The sequence below is a fragment of the Ipomoea nil genome, unplaced genomic scaffold (assembly GCF_001879475.1).
Source record: "Ipomoea nil cultivar Tokyo-kokei standard unplaced genomic scaffold, Asagao_1.1 scaffold1421, whole genome shotgun sequence".
Lineage (NCBI taxonomy): Eukaryota > Viridiplantae > Streptophyta > Magnoliopsida > Solanales > Convolvulaceae > Ipomoea > Ipomoea nil.
Genome location: NW_017617849.1, coordinates 5,807,848 through 5,829,405, shown reverse-complemented (window position 1 = coordinate 5,829,405; position 21,558 = coordinate 5,807,848). Strand labels below are relative to the sequence as shown.

Genomic DNA, 21,558 nt, shown 5'->3' with positions numbered 1-21,558 from the left:
AAATTATATCAATTTTAATTTTCTTCTGAAAACTAAAAAATATATAAATTTTGATAGTTAAATACATTATTGAAAGCGAAAAAAATCAAAATAATGAAATTGATGGGCATTTGGGTAATTTCTCGTGAAAGAAATTGGACAGGGGACAGGCCGACAGGGGGCTGGGGACCTCGTAGGTAGAAATGTAGAATACTATAGGAGCGTTGTGTAAATATTCAAGAGTTTATGGGGCGGATTGTAATTTTGAGAATATTTTCCGGAAGAAATTTAAATTTCATTTCTTTGGCGCACAAAATCATTTCTTCTCTCACTCCCACTCTTCTCTGTAAACAAGCCCTAATAAGTTTCGATTTTTTAAATTCTATCCATCTCTCACCATGTCTTCCAAGGCGGGACCTACCGCCGGTGGCGATGACCGGCAGCTGAACAACACGGCGACGTCGGAGGATGGCTGCGGTACCGCGTTGGAGATGCGGAAGAAGAAGGCACGGAGAGTGAGCTTCGCGGAGATGACTTCCGTGCACTTCTTCGACCGCGACGAGGAGGAGACTCCTCCAGAATCCCTCGCTAAGGCGGGTGAGGGAAATGGGCTTGAAGAGAACGAGCTAAGTTTCCCTCAATTCGTCAATTTGAAAGCGAACGATGATGGGGAGGATGTAGAAGACGGGAATGTGAGTGATGACGATGAGGATGGAGAGCTTGCAATGCGGAGGTCTTTCCTAAGGCCTATGGAATCTCCTTCTCCGGGCAGTACAATTGGCTCTGCCACCTCAAATGACGGTCAGTACTCCTACTCATTGCTTGTGTTTGTATGTTTTGTGCATTCGGTTTCTATTGTTGTATATCATAAAATCAACTGTATATTTGATTTATGTTTATTTATTTAGGTTAATTGTTTATGTGCATTATTTTTGGCTGACATTTCTTTTGTACAGATCATTTTTTTGGCCCTGTATCACCCAATTTTATAAGACCTGGACGGCTATCAGATTCTGCCGCTTCAGATGACAATCATGACATTACCATGGATTCAACAGCATTCTCCATGCATTTCCGTAGCCTTGCTAGGTCAGAGTCAGGGGTAGACTTGAAGACCGCAACTGGCATCCATCTCTCCTTTGAAGAGAAAACACCAACATGCACCCAAGGAAACTCCATGGTGCTCACTGAAACAAAGAAGCCAATTTCTAGTTCTCCTTTCCCTGCGGTTATTGCAAGTGGAACTAGTGATTCAAGTGATATGAGTCTGGTTGGTGAACATTTGCACAAGTATGAGTATGGTAGATTGCCACCTGACTTAGATGCACTTCTAGCGGAAGGAGAAATGGAACTGGATATTGCACCAAGGTCAGATAATATCAGTGCTTCAACGTTACCTACAAACGAGAAACCCAACCACTTAACATCAAAAGAGGATGGAAGTGGTCTTATGGATCTTGATGAGAGTGGTAAGCAGGAAGCAGGTGCCATGGCTTTTAATAACATGCCATCTGAGACTCTGCACAGGATGCTGGATAAGGCAAATGGTGCTATTGGAGTAGCCCCTCTTTCCCATGATACCGATGGTTCCTCATTTCTTGTATCCAATCCTCCAGATTCTGGCATTTCAGTTGATAATGGAACTTTGTTGTCTAATCAATTAAGTAAAGTAAGACTCTCATTCCTAATCACTTGGTTGTGTTTCCATGTAAAATCACTAGACATTCTGTCTTCTGAAACCAACAATTTTTATAAGTTTGACATGCTGATAGGTCCGGGGGTTGATATTCATTTTATATCTCATTAACTAAAGAGAGACAGAACTTCACAATATACTCTGGTTATCAAAGCAACAATCAAGAATCACTAAGGAATTCAAATAACTGTCATTATACATTTCTTCCAACTTCCAATATCAACTATATGCCTTCTGGATCCAAGACTAATTCCTGTCGAAATGAGCTGTTTCAGTACTTTATCAGTGCTAAAGGCAAGTTACTATATATGCATATCTGCCTACACACACACATTTAAAAGACTGAAATTTTGATCACTCAGTTTCAACCCTTTATGGCACACATTATCTCATGCATGGTTTTAAGTCCTTATGTGTGTTTGCAATCTTTAACTTGAAAGACTATCAGAATCAACTAAATTTTATTTTTAATTCACCAACCTCTAATATAAATGTGGCTCATGATGTTCCTGCACAGTTCAGCTATTCCTCAATCCTGCTTTAGTTCCTACATATGTTGCCTTGATTATGCGGTGCATCTTTTGCACACTATGTATATGTCATTAGTCTGGGTATTGAAATGCTAGAGTGATTGTTCTCTTCAAAAGGTTTCACTGATTTCTTAGTTCTATCCTCGGGTAATTTGGTTGTTACAGTAGGATGGGAAGAAGACTAGATCATTATGCTCCTTTCAATGTTTTCTTTTGATTTTTCAGCAGGAATTATTAATTGTTTCATTTGCAGGACAAGCTAATCCATAACAATATGGAGGCTTCTTTTGATGCTTCTGAGGATTGGAGATCTGAGAAGCTTTCTTCAGTTAATTGTGACACACTGTTGAGTCCAGATAGTAGGCTTCATGTTCATGGACACACTCCTCGTAAATTGAAATCTCCACTGACAGGGTTTGTATCACCTTCACCTGCTAAGAGAAGACTAATACTCACAGGAAGCTCTGCACAAAAATATCGTTCTAGGGTAATTTCTGCTCAAGATGATTCCTTTATTGGAAAAGAGAATATGATATCCCTGGTGAGCTCCGCATCCATTCAAAGAAGCATTTCCAAACTTGAAAGGCTCAAGGCTTCTGCATTTTCTTCTGCTATGGGTGATAGAATTGATGATGTGCCTGTTAGATCATTGGAGTTTATAAAAACACCTCCTATTAGTTCTAACTTGGAGAAAGTTAATAAAGATCTCAAAGAGAAACTTGCGGATATTCCTATCATTTGTGCAGACGAGCAATTCTCAAATGTTGCTCGGATAGAAGGACTGGAAAGACAATCATTCGGCATGGACAGTAAAAGTTTCAAGGCTTTGGCACATGATGAAGGTAAAACTATTAGTGAAAAACCTTCAGGCAATGTTAAGTGTTGGAAAACTTTAGATTGTATCTTTGCTGGCATTCTTTGTACTGGTTAACAGAAATCTTACTGACCACCCTCTTTTTTCCCCTTTATTCAATTGCTCAGGGAAGAATTATAGTCCATTGATATCAGAAGACCCTAAGGGGAAGATGTTATTTACTTCTAGAATAGATTCCCTCCAAGCTGAATTTATAGGAGAAAAACAAGCAACTGGTACCCCTCAACAAATTCATTTTTCTCCAGGAAAATCCTCGGAAAAACTGCCGTCAACATTGCAAAAATTCCTGTGTAGCCCAAATGGAAAATCAAGGTTGCTTGATCAGCAGAAGGTAAGCAGTGTTCTGAATGAGACTTGTGAAACTGCTACGCACTCAAAAAATGACCTTTCTATGGGTGTAGTTGACTGTGTTCTTTATGACCCTGCTTCTTGTTTGATTGAGAGGAACTCAAATGGGCCATCACCGGAGGTTAGTGATTTATCTCCCTTTTCTAAGCTCTGTTGATTTACATGTATGGTTATGTTTTACAGTGCACAGATGCTCCTTTGTGTTGTAATTGCAGCTTCTGCAATTGTTTTTTAGCACTTAACAAATCTTAATTGCAGACTCCTGAAAGTCTTTCGCATGGTTCAGGAAGGATAGATCTTCAACCACTGGAACTTAATAATAGTAAACCTTTCTCTGTGACTCAAGATCTACAGCTTGCCACACATAACATGCTTGATGGATCTAGTCATAATTCTGCTCAAGAAAGGGGAAACAACCAATTATTGGTTGAACACAGAGAAAGTCAGGATGAAATTATCACGTTGCATAGGAGTCCAAAATTACAAAAATATCAGAGTGTAGATATCTCATCTCGTCCTGATGAAGTGTGCAGTGGGAACCTTATAGTTGGCACTGAACTTAAATATTTGAGTGATGTATGTATGATTTTTAGTTTGGGCATAATGAAATAGCAAGTACCACCTTTTCTTTAGAAATGAAGAAAATGTAAAATATATGATTAGTATTTTCTCTGTTACTAAAAATCTATTGTACTTGCAGATAAAGTCAAAATTCATGGAGAATGCAGATCAATGGGCATCTTTGTCAATAGGGAAACTTAATGTAGATGAGGTATACTCTCTTCTTGCTTTATAGTATATGATAACAAATTCCTTCCGTTGCATTGATTGCTTCAAATTTAATACAAGTTAACTTTTCTGCAATTGAAGTGCTTGCTTGAGTTGCTTCATATTTAATATAGTTAAATTTTCTTCAATTCAGCTCATGCTTCTAAGTTAGGGTGCTCTTCAAGATACTCTCTTTAGGGGAATCCTTTTAAGTTGTCTTATTATCTGGTGAAAATTTTTCCCATTTTATTTTGTTTTTTAAGTTGCAGATTGACATGCTTCAGGAATTCATACCTTACATGCAAAAGTCAAAAACATATGAGACATTGCACCATGAACTTCTCTCTCAGGTCTGCATACATGGTGTCATCTTTCTAGAAATAAGGAAAAGAAGAAACAAATGCATGCTATTAGTACATTTCAAAAATCAAAGTCATGTTAGTTATTGATGCAAACTTTTCCGGTATTCTCCAGAAAACATCTGCTCCTCAAAATCTAAAGGAGAAAAGGTATTTCGCATTCTGGCTTTATGTTATGTGTGACATATTTTCTGTTCTCATCAACTGTCTTGTTTAGCTCAAAATAGTCCCGCATTCAAAGATTGAATAAATGATTGAGCAGGATAGCTGAAGCAAGATTGCTTATGTGTCGGGTCATGTATGAGAAGGCAAAGTTGCACTTGAAGTGTGTGAAGCAGGAGAAGCTACAGGTACAGCTTGTGCTTTATTGATTTTGTTTTTGTATCATTACGTTTCACTAAGAAATTCCTTTTCGCATGCAGGAAAAATTTCAAACCATAAGCTCTGGGGTTCAAGAATGTAAATCTTTGAAGTTGAATTCTTTGCCTCAACTATCTACAAAATTTGCTAAAGACCTCCATATTGATGTACTTTGTCTGCAGAGGTCTTCTGTTAATCTAAATGGAATGCAAGAGGTATAGTATCAAGCTTAAAATTTTATTGCATTCATATGCAAGGTGATATGTTGTGCCATTATGCTTTCAACTGTAGAAGAGAAACATTGTAAAGTTCAGGATCCTTATTCCTTCATTAAATGAGAGAATGAGAGATAGCATTCAATGGCATTAATGCCATTATTTGGGGTTGGTAACTTTGGCAGGTTTCTTTATTGGATCTAAAAATGCAGTTCCTAGATATCTATTTATATATGCACACATTCATACATATTACCTGAGAAATATGTGCATAATCATTCTCATAGGGAAAATCTGAAAAGGGTCAGATATCTCTTCATACTCCTAGTGAAAGTGCAATTGAGTACCTCAACTAAAAAAAGTGTAATTAAGGTTTTTTTTTTTTTTTTTTTTTTTTTTTTTGAAAACAAAAAGTGTAATTAAGGTTTTGAATTCCAAATTTTGTGCAATTAGGAATTTAGGATCCAATCTTTGACAAATTTCTTGCAGTTAGGTACCTATCTTGACAAAATGATAACAGTCTGTTTAAATATACTATCTTGTCAGGAATGTCAGCTTAAGGTTAATTTAGATGATGGTGATGATGAAGTTGAATAACTTTGAATGATAAATCTAACTTTTGGTGGCTTATATAACTTATACTTTTGACCAATGTTGCAAAAGCGCTAGGCGATAGTCAGACGCCCGGGGGACGCCTAGCGCCTAGAGCACCTAGGAGGTGCTTAAGCCACCTAGGTGGTCGAGTAATTTGAGTATATCGTCTCCATTTTTTCCACTCGGGGCTAGGAGTTGTTAGACTATTATAATCCCTCAAACTAGTCAACTGCATATGTTATATGGTTAGTTGAGTACATGGCTGAAGAAATATAGAAGAGAGTAGCTGAGAAGGAAAAAAAACCACTCGGTCGAGTTGGGCACCGACCCGGTCGAGTTAGGCACTCAACTCTGCCTAGTTAGCCGCCCAACTCGGTGCCGAGGGTGCCTAGTTGGCAGGTTAGTCGGTCGGTCAACTAAAAGCCACCTAGAGTTGAAATCGCCTCGGCCTGGGGCACCTAGCGGCTAGGCGGCCGCCTAGGCCGATTTTTACAACATTGCTTTTGACAACTTAAGGTTAACTTTGTCACTTTGTATCTCTATAGGCTATTTCATGCTATATAACTCTCTTTTGTCTTTTTTTTTTTTTTTTTTTTGGATTATTGTCCTTTTTGAGTAATAATCAATATGGAGGAAATGAGGAATAAGATAGTGTCCCAAAATGTCTCTTGAAAATCTAGTGTTTTCATGTCTGCGTGTCCATGTGTAACATGCAATTTTTGTATCTATGCTTTATAGTGAGTGATTATACTGAATTGCATTTATCTTCACCAACAGGTGGCTTGTAACAAAGTGAGCACTATGATGCAGGCCCTGGAAGTTTCAGACAGGAAAATTACAAATTTGAATAGATATTTTCACACTTATTTTAAAATGAAAGGAGAACTAAATTGTAATGATACCATTGACTTGGTTAAGGACTATTTGGTGAAGAGAAAATGTTGCAGATTCTTCCGTCAGGACATGCAGGTGTGTAGTTCTGCTGTTTTATTGTATGAATGAACATTATCTTGTGTCTCACGAAGTTGTTCTGTCTTCTCATAAGATGGGTGTTATTCACAACATGTGGAGTAGTGCTGGTCATCACACTGTTGTCCTCAACTACCTTGGTATCCTGATTCAAAGGTTTTCTCATTTATTTTTCCACTCTTTTTTTTTTTTTTCAATATATAAATAATTTTTGGCTTCTAACTACATGCTCTTACATACCAATTTCACTTGTGTTACAGTTTGAAAATAGTTGCTGGTTCAACTTCAAGCATTATCATTTCTAATGAACTCAATGATATGGCTATCACAAAGGTAAGGGTTGTAAGACTGTAGCAAATCTATTGGTATCTATTTGGATTTGGCTTCTCGTGATTTACTTAAATCTATTTGTATTTGTTGCTGAGTTGCTCTGTAGAGTTTCCCAAATATGGATGCTTGCTCTGTATTTGCATTTGTGCTGCCAGGCGAGATATCCAGGAAGTACGTTGGTGCTAGAAGTCTAGCTCAAGAAATACAGGCGAGTTTGCTATCCTATTTGTGCTTGCTCTTTTTCCCATCAGCCAAGGCATATTTTCAAAGGAATTAAAAATAAGATTAACCTCCACTATGACTTGTAAAGCTGAGTTCACCTTGCCACTGCATTTTTTTTTCCTCCCCATTTTGATAAGTAATTTATAGCTGGTAGCCTGGTACCCATTGCTTCATACTTGTAATGAGAAGAAAATATTCTTAGGCATTGGAAATCTGGAATGAAGAGGGAGATAACTTTGCTTAATACCTTTTCAATCCACCTGATAATTTTAGTCATTTCGCATTCAGCAACATATTATATGGTCACGAGAATGTTGTTTATGTGTGCAGGTGACTCAGTCCCTTTTAGGCAATTTGGTTGATGTGGTTGAGGAGGTACAGTTGGCGCGAATAGAGCTTTGCAACCTGATTGATACTCGCTTTTGTTCTCTTACTGGTAAATCCATTCCTTTCTTCCTCCTGGCTCCTGCACAATTAGGCAATAGGGTTTGCAAACACATTGGACTTCAGATGAAGTCGTCCCATACCTGGTTTTGTTATCACATTAGAACTGATATTTATTTTTATAATTATATTTAGTTTTGATGAAAAATATTAGTGGACTACTCTATTCTTAAAATAATTTTACCATGTAGTGCTCTAGTAAATGTAGTTAATAACTTTTTTTTTTTGGTTTTGTTTTAAATTTAGTTGGAATTAATAATTATTTAAAGATTCAAAGGTCAATATTGTGATGGAATATTCGTTTTAGTTTGAAAAAACATATCAAGCATAAAGTGTCCTTAATCTTTATAAAATAATAATAATAAAAATAAAAATATCTAATATGATATCAATTATATTTGAGAAATAACTAAATTCAATTTTAATTTTCAAAAATGTTATTACAGCATTCCCCTAATTTTGGTATACTTTGTATTGTCAATTGTGTATGTAATATTGACCAAAAAAAGTTGACAATTGACAGCTGGAGACCTTGATCTGCAACTTCATTTCATCAGTTTTAAGAGTGGCATTAAAGTGAAAGTAACACTTGGCTTATCGTTCTTGAATAGGTATGTCTTTTCTGTGGGTTTCTTTAACAGCAGCCTGTCATTTTCTCTGCCTTATCTATGTGAAACGTGTCAGTCATGTTAATGATCTGAAACAGTATAAGAAATTTACACTATTGTTTGGCAAGATTGCTCACGGCAAATATCTGATCAATGTTATATACATACATATATATATGATGAAATATTGACTACTTGTTTCATACAGAGGGATCTATCCTTGGGAGATCATCCCATCTGTGTGTGCAGCTGGAGCTGATGGGACAAAGTGTAGAGATGAAGCAATTATAGGCGATGTTGAAACTGCAGTGAAGAGTGTTAAACCAGGTTATATGAGAGTTATACGGTTATGTAGGTGTATTTCCAGCGCAATTCAATCTGCGTGCTGGTGAACTCTTACTACTGCTCACAAGATCTCGGGATAGATGAGATGGTGCGAGTTGGGTATACGTTAGGATCTTCTTCTATGATAGAAGGGAGAAGGGGTTCCCCAAGTAATTTGGCGTGTATGAGTTGGTGAAGAATATATTGATGATGTTTAGTGCAGTTTTGTAAGAGTAAGAGTAGCTTGTTGTTGAATGGTTTATGATTTGTGTAAAGAATAATAGTGATGAAGGTCAATTGTTTGACCGAAAAGTAACAATTGTATTATATCTCCACTTTTTGCTGTCCCTACTTGTATCCTCATCCTCAGTCAACTGTCCCACCCTTTTCCCACTCTATCGGATTGGCCTATTTTCTTCTTCACTCTGATTTGGATTTAGGGCCCATTTGAATTTTCATATATTATACGGAGTTTAAATAATTCATATGTCGGTAGTAGTCGGTAATATATAATCTCATGCACTCTATTTTTTTTTAGTACTACTGACTTTATTACAATGTAAATTGTTCATACATGCTTTCTCAACCTATTGAAACATAAAGAGTTAATGCCTTTATTAGAATTTGAACCTGTAATCTCCCATTAGAGAGCCACAATCATGCTGCTGTGGTATGGTCTTTGGTAGGTATTGGAACTTAGTTATTTTGAATTTGTATTGTAATTTGATAGAAAGTATGATATTAGGTGATAAATACTGCTTTAAGGAATGAAGAAGATGGGAAAGTTGACAGGAAACACAATCTGAGAGTGATAATGAGCTGTCTTGCGTTGTAAGGTCTATTCTGCCTTGACAATTTCACACAAAATATTAAACATGACAACTATATTAATATACGTTTACACCTATTTATCATTAAAATTCAACATTTGATTACAGAAAATTAAAAAAAAGGGGTGCAAAAAAGTTTGAAAATCTTTAGGTACAGCCTGATCTCTCCGAACCTACACTTTTGTTTGCATCCCGCCGTCCCACATGTTTTCCACGCAATTTTCTTTTCCTTCGTGTGATTGAAAAGATTACTAGTCAAATCTACACTTTTGAAAAGCACTCAGATCACTACGCCACTAAGATAGGTAAGTTACGGCAATCGGTGAACTAGAATATATATGTAGTAGAGCTCAAGTGCAGTCTTAGTCTCCCGTGCAGTCATGCGGATATATTAGAACTAAAGGATGAGCTGAGATCAAACAGTTAGAAATTAATGAAGAAGAGAAATTATACGGTGGCAATTTTGTAATTTCTTGCACCATGTATATTTCAACGGTACATTACGAGTTAGTGTGTGATGCATTTTTAAGTACTATGTGGTGCATTGATTTGTATTACATCACTCAACGGGGTGTCAAACCTGTCGACGGGTTTAATAGACTCGTCAACTAGGCATGTTATGTGCTAGGGTGTGGTGTATTTTCAAGTGATACATGGTTGAGATTGTCTCGCGCATTTGAACGATGCAAATGATGGGACGATGCAGATTAGGCCACTAGAATGTATGGCAGATGATGACCTCATAAGGAGAAGTTTATTTTTTGTAAATATAACAAAAAGAAGAGGAAAGAATGGCAGAGAAAAAGGAGAAGAGTGAAGAGGAGGACAGAAGGGTAAAGGAGTAAATAGAGCAGAGTAGGTTTTTGAGGGTACAAATGTACAATGCTCACTCACATTTCTCATCATTCAAGTGGTGGCTGTGCTGATTGTTACCTCTTCCACTGGCTTATCCTAAACAAACAAAATCCATTTTTATTAATTAATTTATCACAGCTCATTTTATTCTTTAGTTATTATTATTATTATTATTATTGTTATTATACTTTGCGTACGAATTTGTGTATATACTCGCTACTCTTGCACGCCACGTGACCTTATCGGCCTGCCATCAGTATTACCATCCATGACATCACTATGACCGTATACCCGTGAAAGCTCAAATACTGAAATACACAACTGTCAATCTGTCATTATTATTATTATTATTATTATTATTATTATTATTATTATTATTATTATAAGTTAGGTTTCTCAATTTATGTCAAACTAATCCTTTAGAGCTGTTGGACGAGAAAAATTGTGAATTACCCTGTCAATCTCTATTCCTTGCCTGTACATTCTGCGCACAAGGAATCTTCATCACCTCTGATCGATCAAGGTTATACAAAGTTTTAGAATAATCGTTCGAACTAGTTGAAGTAGTCCCGCGGGACTATTATTATTATTATTATTATTATTATTATTATTATTATTTCACATCAGGATTAAAATAAAAAGAAATAAGACCCCAACATGTCTTTTCATTTTTTGATAAGGCTAAATTTGATATATATTATATTACCGGGTTGTATTTAATATTGATGATTTTTTACATGTCACTATAAACTAGGTAATTTGGAGAAATTGTGATCGAATATTAACAAGGTCATCGGCACTTAGTATATGCTGCAATTGGACTACGAATGGTGAATAGATAAGCGGGGAAGTTGACCCAAATTATATGCCAAATTCTCCAAAACACACTCCATCTTTCCGGACAAGTAGAAGACAATGAACATGGTGACTATGTTGTGAATTGTTGATGATAGATGTCTAAAGGGGATCGGAATTAAGACTCCTTATTTATAATATTTTTAAGATAAAAAATTATAGTGAATAACAAGTAAACAACAAATTTCAGGCTAAACATGTGATGTGTCCCATCATTGCATGCCACCCTTCCCCTTTGCACACCTCAGTCCTAAAAGCCGGCCGATCGCCCATGCCATCTCCATACGAACTTGTGTTGGGCTTCGGATTTACTCCTCATCTTTTTAAATATTATTTTAAACTTTTCACTTGATAATAAGTCACATTTGATTTTAAAAACAAAGCCTAGCACATCACTCTGGCAACAAATGATAAAATTGATCCCATTTGTTTAGATTAAAATGGTATCAAACACAATTAATACATTCACTTTGAAACTTCATGGCCTGTTGTTTGGGCGTAATTTGACTGTAGTTGAATTGCAATTCAGTGGAAGCCACAATTACGTCGTTTGGTTGGAGGGAATTGCAATTCTCTCCTTTTGCTGAATTGCAATTCATCCCATGAATTGCAATTCGGTGGTTGTGGGAAAAGGAAAAATGGATGAAATGACAAAAGTACCCTTAATTATTACTACTATTATTATTACACAATGACATTTTAGTCTTTATATCACTTCTTTCATTTCTTACCCAATAATTCTATTCATCCCTACCAAACAATGTAATTTGAATTCATACTTTATTCCCACCGAATTGCAATTCCTTACTCCCAACCAAACGCCCTGTCAGGGAGTATTAAAATTTTTTACTTTTCTTGTTTCCTTCTTTCTCTTTTTTTTTTTTTAAAATAAAAATCTTTTCCTTACCCGGCTGGTCGGCAATTTCCTAATCTACCACTTACAGTGCGTTTGGTTGGGAGGAAGGAATTATGAGGGAAAAAAAATTATAATTTGGTGGAAAAATAATAAGGTAGAAATTCAAATTACATTGTTTGGTAGGGAAGAATAAAATTATTGAGAATGTGAAGGGAAAAAGTGATATAAAAACTAAAATGTCCCTATGTAATAATAAAAATAATAACTACTAAGGGTAAAAAAGTATTTTCCTTATCTTTTTCCTTTCCATGCTTCATTGAATTGGAATTCATAGGGGGAGGTATGACTTTCAATTCAACAAAAGTAGGGAATTGTAATTTTCTCCAACCAAACAATGTAATTTGTCAAGCTAAAGAATTGCATTGTAAAAGAATTGCAATTACAGTGTGCCAAACACCCCTCACACCTACCATTCATTAATCACAACTACCATTCTTTTCTTTTATTATTAATCATGTTATGTTATTAAATACAAAAAAAAATAAAAACATTTTATTCATTTATTTTTTTTGATATGACTGGCATTCAATTCAACAAATAGTCATTACTCTAAGTACAATATTTCAAAAAAAAAAAAAGAAGCTAAATAGAGAAAGTCAAACCGACCATTTTAAGATTACCTCTAGTAAATTTTGAATCATGGCCTTGATATTCATTCCTATAGTAAAAAATATTGTACTTTGCATAGCAGAAAAGAATGAAAAAAAAAAAAAAACAACAGAAATCTAACAAAAAAAAAAAAAAAAAACAAAACAATGAATAGTAACACGCCCAGCTGGGCGCGGATGTAACCCAAACGAGCAGCCCATGCAACATGCCTTTTCCATTTTTCTCAGCAGTGAAATCTATAAAAAAAAAAAAAGTCAATTTGTAGGAGAAAAAAAACCATTTTCTACATTAGTTAAAAATTAAACACATTTGGTGATTTTTGTTCTGAAAAAATCATGAAAAAAATACATATTGAGTTGCTGTCATAAGTGCAATTTGCATTTTATTTGTAAGGATTAAAGTATTTTAGATAGTGTGGAGAAGTGAGTTAAAAAATATGCAAAAACTTTTATTTTATCACACTTACACATACATAGAAAGTGTAAAATAAAAGAACATAATGTCAAATTATGTGAATTTCACTTTGTATATTAATACAAATTTTGACATCTACTCCATCCATATACAATACAATATTAACTTTAAAGACCTGACAATGTTGACATACTTTATCAAACAAAAATTCAGCTTTTTATTTAAGTTTATTTATTATTCATCCTACTTTTGTGTTAGGTATCTATACCTAATAAAAAGAAGTCCAATAATATATATTTTTATTTTTTTTAATCATATATATAAGTTATGATGGAGAGAAACCTACAATATTATCTGATACTAGCAGACTGATAGTTTGTAAATAGACTCCACCAAAAGAATGTTGGCATTTGATAAGAATTAAACTCATGACATTTAGGTATGAGAATCATACTCCACTCACTTGTTCATTTATTTTGAGACTTTTTATCCTATATTTTATTTATTATTGACATGGCATTTTTAATTGATCTAGAATGAAAGGTAGGGCATTGTTCGACTCCTAGTGGAACAGAGTATTATTGACTTTCTTGAATTAAGTCAGTTAGTCATAGACAACCTAGAATAATTTACTTCATTGTGATCTTTTGTCGGCTAAGGTCACAAAACATGGTTTACTTAGTGCATACATTGAAGTAGTGATTACAAGTTTTCCTTGCCATCTAAAAAAAGTAGAGCATCGTTTTTATTCATTCTTTTCTTTTAGTAAAATTAAGATATGTGACGAAACTGTTATTTATTGTGTATAAATTTATCATCATTTTACTAATAAGAATTTGACATTTTAAGGGGGAGTTTGGTTGGATGGAAAAAATTTTCTAAAGAATTTTTTCTCTCTTAAATTTGAGAGAAATTAGATTTTCTCCCAATTGGTTCATGAAAAGCTTTTTCCACTTGAAAATGTTCTCTCAAGAATGAGGAAAATGTTTTCCGATCCTTAGCTCACCATTGGTATTTTGTTTTTCACGAAAAAGATTTTTCAATGGAAAATTAGTAGGACAATTTGGCTAGTCCTCATAGAACTTTCTTAATTATTGTTATTGTTGTTATTATTATTATTAGGCAAAAACTTGTGCGAGACCGTCTCACGATTCCTTGTCTATGAGACGGGTCAGGTCAAGATTAAAATATAATACTTATACTAAAAAATACTAATCAAGAATAAAGTGTTTATTACTTATATGAAAAAATATAATATTTTGAAGAAAAATATAATACTTTTACATTTTAATTTAAAAATATTTTATTTTTCCTCATAGCTCATAAGTATTACATTTTTTTTTCTTTATAAGTAACAAACACTTGTCCTTTCAAAAAAAAAAAAAAAAAAAAAAAAAAAAACTTGCCAACATTACTTATAAAGGAAACTGTAATACGAAAAATGTATAAAAGTATTACATTTTTCCTTACAAGTAACATAAACTTTATTCCTGATTAGTATTATATTTTTCAATATAAACATTATATTTCCATATTGAACTGACTCGTCTAACATATAAGGATCCGTGAGACGGTCTCACAAATAAGGATATGTGAGAAGGTCTCACGCAAGTGTGTGCCTTATTATTATTATTATTGTTGTTGTTGTTATTGTTGTTGTGTACCGGTATATTGATCTTTATACTCATTATATCATTATATTTCTTATAATTTCAAATGTAACCAAATAATGAAATCAATATTCTTAATAATTTTTTTTTCAACAATCAAACAATGTAATTAATCTTTCAAATAACTTCTTTTATATAAATTTTCAATTTTATTCTTCTTCAAATATTTTTCGCGAACCAATCACGCCGTAAAAATTTTATTTACCTCAATGGCTTAATAGGTCAAGATTTTTTTATTTATTTTTGGAATAAGGTTCAAATTGGCCACTGAACGTAACCTGAAAATGCAATTAGGCCACTGAACGAAAAAAGTGCAATTAGGCCACTAAACACTCCAAAAATGTGCAATTTCACCTGATAGCAGGTTACTCTCAATTTTAACAGGTTATCTGCTTACGTGGCAGCTGAGTTGGCATTTTTAATAAATTTTAATAAATTTTTAATAAATTTTAATAATAACTTTTTATTAATTTTTTTTTAAAAAATAAAAATGACTTTATTTTATTTTTTTATTTAATTTTTTCCAATTTTTTTATAAAATTTATTATTAAAATTAATTATTAAAAATTATTTAAAAATTATTAAAAATACCAACTAAGTTGCCACGTAAACAGGTAACCTGCTAAAATTGATGGTAACTTGCTATCCGGTAAAATTGCATACGTTTGGAGAGTTCAGTGGCTTAATTGCACATTTTTTGAATATTCAATGGCCTAATTGCACTTTTTTTCGTTCAATAGCCTAATTACATTTTCAGGTTATGTTCAGTGGCCAATTTGAACCTTATTCCTTTATTTTTTTCCTTGAAGAATCCGTACTTGTTTAAGTACAGGGGGGAGAAGAATACACGTATGAAAATTGTGGGCAAGTAGAGTACATATGTATATGATATTTTGGTGAGATAAAATAATACAAAAAGGAAAAAAGTGGGACCCAAAAGGACACAAGAAAAGTGGGGCCTAACTTTTCACTTTCATGAAAGGGACAGGGCCCCACCCTCACAACTCCATTTTCTCTCTCTTGCACTTTTTATATATTAATGTTTATTTTTAATTATTATCCCATTTCTCTCTCCTGCACTTTTTATCAGTTTATTACTTATTTTAAAGGATTATCCCAAACTCCCATATTTTCAACAAACTAGCACACAACTAGCTAGCAGAGGTGCGAGAGAGATATATAGAGAGAGATAGAGAGAGAGAGAGAGAGAGAGAAAGGGTGTCTGGAAAGGTCTGATCTTTCTGTTTTAGGGTTTTCATTGTCCATGTGAAAGCTGCTGAGAAAAAAGGTTATCTGTACTTGTCTCTGTTCTACCGTTTTCTTGGCCTGCTTCACAGTTAATTTACGCAAAAAGGTAGATTTCCTTCAACCTTTTCCCCCTTTTTTTGGCATCTCAAATGGGGTTTCTGTTTTCTTCCTCTATTAGGAGTTGGGTTAATTTTTACGGTGTGATCCGTTTCTGATTTTGAGGAATTTTAAAGCTCATGGAGTTCTGGGTTCCTAAATTTGTGAACTTTGTATGGATTTGAAATTTGTAGCCTTTTCGGCTTGAATTTTTGAATTTTTTAATCGGGTCACGTGTCTTCACTTGTTAGCTGGATTTCTCCTTTTCCAGTTCCTGTGTGTGGTATGTATTTATTGCATTTTTCTTTGTTTGGGTGAAATGAATGATTTAATTAAATGAAAATTTTAACAAATTTGTAAAGATCTAATTTTTATTACAAATTCGTGATTTTTTTTGGAGTCACTTGGTCAGGAGACTGAATTTTTTCATTTGGCTTTCTGTTGATTTTGAAGATTAGGATGGCCAGGAACAAATGGCTGTGGTTTAAATTCTTCACCTTTTTGTTCTGATTCTTGGGAATCAGTTTGTTTGGAGTACTTTTGTTTTTCTTTTCTGGAGTAAACTGATTGGTTGTTATTCTATTGGCATCTCATATGCTTTTTGCTTTTTCATTTCTTTCCACTCTCTGTAACAGCCGCCAATTTGATCCTATGTTACAGAACAACCTTGTTTTTAACATGGTCAGAGTATGAATTTTAAAATTTTAGTTTAGGACATAAAGATAACATTGTGCAATACTTGAGATGTTGAATCCTTGTTCTTTGGATTTTTTGTCCAATTCTTGCTATTATTTCCAAGTTATAGTGCAATTGTCTTGTTTTTTTATTTTATTTTATTTATGTATCTGTATTCTGTGCTCTCATTGTAGTTGAGTTTGTTTTAGTAATGCCAATTCTTTTTCCTTGTAGCACTGTGAGGAGTGATTGTTTGTTGGAAGTCTTCATTCATAAGCTATTTTATTCGGTTAAAAGGATAGTGCCAAGCTCAAGTTCTGAGAATTGTGAGCTTGCTGGGCTTTGATCTTGGAAAATCGAAAGAGAGTAATGGGTTATATGTGTGAATTTTGCGGGGAGCAGCGATCTATTGTATATTGTCGGTCTGATGCAGCTTGTTTGTGTCTGTCCTGTGACCGGAATGTTCATTCTGCAAATGCCCTTTCACGGCGCCACCCCAGGACACTTGTATGTGAGAGATGCAATGCACAGCCTGCTTTTGTGAGATGCATTGAGGAAAGGGTATCTCTTTGCCAGAATTGTGATTGGGCGGGGCATGTTAGTTCTAGCACGGGTTCAACCCACAAGAGGCAAGCAGTTAGTTGTTATTCGGGCTGCCCTTCAGCTGCAGAGCTTTCGAGTATGTGGTCATTTCTCTTGGATTTCCCTTCGGTTGGCGATTCCACTTGTGAGCAGGGAATGGGTTCGATGAGCATCACCGAGAACTGTCCTAGAGATAGCCAAGGACCCGAAGGAAAGAACGTCGCTCAAGATGTGTCTGCGGTGGATGATGCTAGTGGCATGAAAGCCGAGAATGAATCCAACGTTTGGATGGCACCGTCAGTGCTAACTGTAGACAACAAGGTGCAGAGCGTGGAACTGCCAACTGGAGCTACCAACTCTACTTCACCGAAGGTAATTTGGTTTTTTGACCGATATTTTTCAGTTAAAAGAATAAGATTGCGGACTATTTTACAACTTGTCGGCTTGATTTTGCTGGCAAATCTATGTTTATGTTGGCACTTGTACATATCCCGAGCCTATAGCTTGTGGTCTGTTAAGAGTCCTACATTTATAAAATAAGAGAGAATATATGGGTTTATAAGGCCATGGGTTAGACTAGCTAATAAGCTGGATTCAATCTTTTAGTGTGGTTTGGCCCATGTGCATTGTAGTCCAATTGAGTGACCCTGGCCCTTTATAACATGGTCCATTTTACTTAATGTGACATTTAACAAATAGTGATTTTTTGCCATTTTGGGCTGTGGTGGATGCTTTTGTTTCTTTTTTATCCGGTTTTCACTAGTGGTACCATTTTACTTTTTTCTTGGAACTCTATATCACCACTTGGTTATATCTTGTGCATTGAACTTTTTAGACTAATCTTTCTGCTTCATGCTAACTTTTCATCAATTCTCGAGAATCACTTGGCCTTTCTATCTTGTTTACGTTCAGGTTTGCTATTCTGGAGCTAAAGGCCCAGGTTTCTATGAGGATGATCCTTTTGATATGGATTTCAATGTGGATGAAGTTGATATAAGTATTGAAAATTACGAAGAACTATTTGGCATATCTCTTAATACTCAAGATCACTTTTTCGAGAATGAAGGGATGGATGACTTATTCGGAACGAAGGAGATGTCTGCTGCTGATTCCGGTTGTCAGGGTGCAAATGCCGTTGAGGTTGTTGTCATATCGAACTCTGTCTGCCCGGTTATTATTTATCTAACATAAGTAACTATTTGCAAGGCTGCTTCTATATAAAATGATACTTCATAACAACGGTGTTTTTAAATCCTCCATGTCAAGGTTTATTGTTCTTTCGGTTGATTATTTTTGTCTCATGATCTTTGTAGGCCTAATTTGCCTCGTCTAATGTGGTTGTAGACTGAGATCTAGTAATTTATGCTAGGGGTTATCAATCCATTCTTGCTGGCAAGTGTTTGTTTGCACGTGCAATTTCATATTTATGCCCGCTCGTCTATAATTCTTGAACGGCCTTTCAAGTGGTGAAAGTTTATATAGTCTTACTGATATCTATTATGCATGAAGCACTGAAATGTATTTTTGATTCTTGGTAGGGGGCCTTGATCGGACAGGTGAATGCGATGCAACCAGCGTGCAGCGTTGATGCTGCATCTACGGATTCCATAATGAGCTGCAAAACCGAACCGAACTTCTGTTTCGCTAGACAACAGTCCAGTCTCTCGTTCTCTAATATCACTGGAGAGAGCTGTGCTGGAGATTATCAGGACTGTGGCGCTTCCTCGATGCTCCTCATGGGAGAGCCGCCGTGGGGCCCGTCTGGTCCCGAGAATTCGTTCCCGTCATCCGTCAGGAGCGATGCTGTGTTGCGCTACAAAGAAAAGAAAAAGACACGCACGTAAGATCGATCTCTTTTCCTTGAAATTTCAAAGCATCTGAATTAAAACATGTGTTCCATTTCAACTAAAAGCCTAAGCTGATAGTTGGACCTTTGGCATGGCTCTAATACCAAATTGATGCATGTGTTTCATCTCAACTGAAAGCCTAAACTGATAATTGGATTGCATGTTTATATATATTATATGCTCAACAATCTGAACCGCCCACCATTTATGAAGTTCATAAACGGAGGGCTCGTTTTTCTTGATGTATCCAACCCGCTCTAAATGGTTATGCCCGGGGCCATTTATGAAGTTGTGATGGTTATTTACTCGTTCGTTTCCAATACCGTCTATTTAATCGTGTTCTTATAATGAATGTTATAGATTTGAAAAGCACGTGAGGTATGCTTCACGCAAGGCGAGAGCTGACGTTAGGAGGCGTGTGAAGGGGCGGTTCGTCAAGGCTGGCGATGCTTATGATTACGACCCTCTCAGCCCAACCAGAAGCTACTGAGAGTAAAAATTTTATCCTTAACACACAAGGAAAGAAATGATCCAAGAAAATTTGGAAGAATTTTATCTAACATTTTCCTGCAAATGGCTGTTGCAATGACAGATTTTGTGATTCTATCACAGGGAATCTCTCGCTTCCTCGAAGTGAGAAAACATTGGGCATGCAAAGAACGATGCTTCAATTCCTCGCACAACATCAATCAGATTCAATATATCACGAAAGAATGGATCTCCTCAGATTCGTTGACACAACTAGACAAAAAACACTCTTCCCTCCATGGGCTCTCCCGCATGGGGATTCAAATCACAACTCTTCGGCCTCCTCCTTTCACACAAAACAAACGAACGATGATCAAGTTTATACCGAGAATTCAATTCAAAGATCCCAGGTTTATCTGCCTTGATCAACTAACAGATGGATTCGGTTTCTGGTTCAGCCTCAGAGGATTGAAAAAAACCGCCTGTAATATTTTTCGTTCCTCTGTCAGTCTGTCTGTGTATATATTCTGACCAGCATGCAGTATTTAGGAGTTGAGTGACGACGATATCGATTGGTTCCCACTTCCCAGGATATATGACCATCAAAGAAGGCAAAGAAACTTAGTATTGTAATTTTTTCATTTGTTTTGTCGGAGACATTTACATATATGTTGTAGCTAGGTTGTCTGCCATGCATTCAACCCAGATTATACAATAATATTCGCAAAATATGTATATATTGTAAGTTGCTTGAGTATGATCATCGCCTTTTTCCTTTTTTTCTTAATAAGGGTAATGATAGACAGAATGAGAAGTCTCAATTAAAACTTGCTTCAATTGAAGCATGTGCTCCATCTCAACTAAAAATTTAAATTGATAGTTGGATTGCACATTAATGGTTATATGCTCAACATGCTCCCTCACGTGTGGGGTGGAGCAACACGTGAACCGTAGTCACCAAATTGAAGCATGGCTCTATCTGGATTGCACATTAATGGTTATATGCTTAACAGCTTCTAGCAGCAAAGTGTGAATTCGATTCGATTCTTCTTATGAATTCTTCTTATGAATATTAAGGGTTTGGGTTGGGCTTTTTGTACAGAAAAATATATAGTTTTGTGTTGAGTTGTGAAACAAGATTGGTTCGATTTACTTTCTTGTAATATAATTTGGCGAAATTGAAAAACCTATATTATTATATAGTAATAAACAAGAGGATGGTGGAAAAGGTCACAGGATATCCACTTTTGATAGCACCAATGTAAAATGGAAAGGTTGCAGAGTCACAGGAGCTCCGATCCACTTTTTACATCGTACCAAAAGATCGACCACATCGGCTATACAGAGGAGAGGAGTTGTACTGTACTGTGCTGTACTATCCGTTTCTTTGCTCGCCAATGCACCATTAAATGACCATATTATTCGTTACAACAACGCACAACCCATTAGAATCTCACGAAAAATATCGCCTCTACCTCTACCACACCAACCGCCATTAAGTGGGGGGCAGATGAGCCACAGGATGACACAACTAACATCATTCAATCAACTAGATCCACATACAATAGTTTCTCTTATTCTGTCCAAAGTGGACAGATCCCTTGTGCGCACAAGTATTTAATCTTGTCTACTGTGCCAGTGAATTACTGTGATTTACATCGTCCCAAATGCTCTGTCTGAGGCCATTGGAATTGGGGATTCAACGTTTTGGGAGAAGAATTTACAGTATCTAATATAACTCATGAGTTATGACGGTACTGAATCCAGATGTGACCCATTACCAATAATACGTATAATTTATTTGCTTATTCTACCTGGTTTCCCGTATTTTCGTTATCACTCTTTTAAAAAATTAAATTATATTTATATTAAC

The 21,558-nt window shown here is 35.5% G+C and overlaps 2 protein-coding genes across 7 annotated transcripts; both read left to right on the top strand.

Moving 5' to 3' along the window:
* The first annotated feature begins 174 nt into the window (after positions 1 to 174).
* LOC109188339 lies at positions 175 to 9,016 on the top strand. Of its 2 annotated transcripts, none has more exons than XM_019338974.1 (17): positions 175 to 780; positions 936 to 1,648; positions 2,459 to 3,047; positions 3,187 to 3,548; positions 3,686 to 4,003; positions 4,128 to 4,199; positions 4,465 to 4,545; positions 4,670 to 4,704; positions 4,817 to 4,904; positions 4,977 to 5,129; positions 6,501 to 6,692; positions 6,769 to 6,848; positions 6,953 to 7,025; positions 7,129 to 7,230; positions 7,575 to 7,680; positions 8,212 to 8,299; positions 8,505 to 9,016. In XM_019338974.1, exons 1-17 carry the CDS (start codon positions 378 to 380, stop codon positions 8,686 to 8,688), a joined length of 3,639 nt encoding a protein of 1,212 aa, XP_019194519.1. In that variant the 5' UTR covers positions 175 to 377; the 3' UTR covers positions 8,689 to 9,016. The 2 variants fall into 2 exon arrangements, with proteins under 2 accessions (XP_019194519.1, XP_019194518.1); XM_019338973.1 differs by having other exon boundaries at positions 4,459 to 4,545.
* Positions 9,017 to 15,870: 6,854 nt separating this feature from the next.
* Positions 15,871 to 20,439, top strand: LOC109188328 (zinc finger protein CONSTANS-LIKE 9-like). 5 transcript variants are annotated; one of them, XM_019338958.1, is made up of 6 exons: positions 15,873 to 16,123; positions 17,023 to 17,742; positions 18,283 to 18,510; positions 18,909 to 19,210; positions 19,578 to 19,709; positions 19,810 to 20,439. In XM_019338958.1, the coding sequence occupies exons 2-5, from the start codon at positions 17,158 to 17,160 to the stop codon at positions 19,705 to 19,707; spliced, it is 1,245 nt and encodes a 414-aa protein (XP_019194503.1). In that variant the 5' UTR covers positions 15,873 to 16,123; positions 17,023 to 17,157; the 3' UTR covers positions 19,708 to 19,709; positions 19,810 to 20,439. The 5 variants fall into 5 exon arrangements, with proteins under 5 accessions (XP_019194504.1, XP_019194503.1, XP_019194502.1 ...); XM_019338957.1 differs by having other exon boundaries at positions 15,874 to 16,123; positions 19,830 to 20,439; XM_019338959.1 differs by having other exon boundaries at positions 15,871 to 16,123; positions 18,927 to 19,210; positions 19,578 to 20,439.
* Positions 20,440 to 21,558: the final 1,119 nt, after the last annotated feature.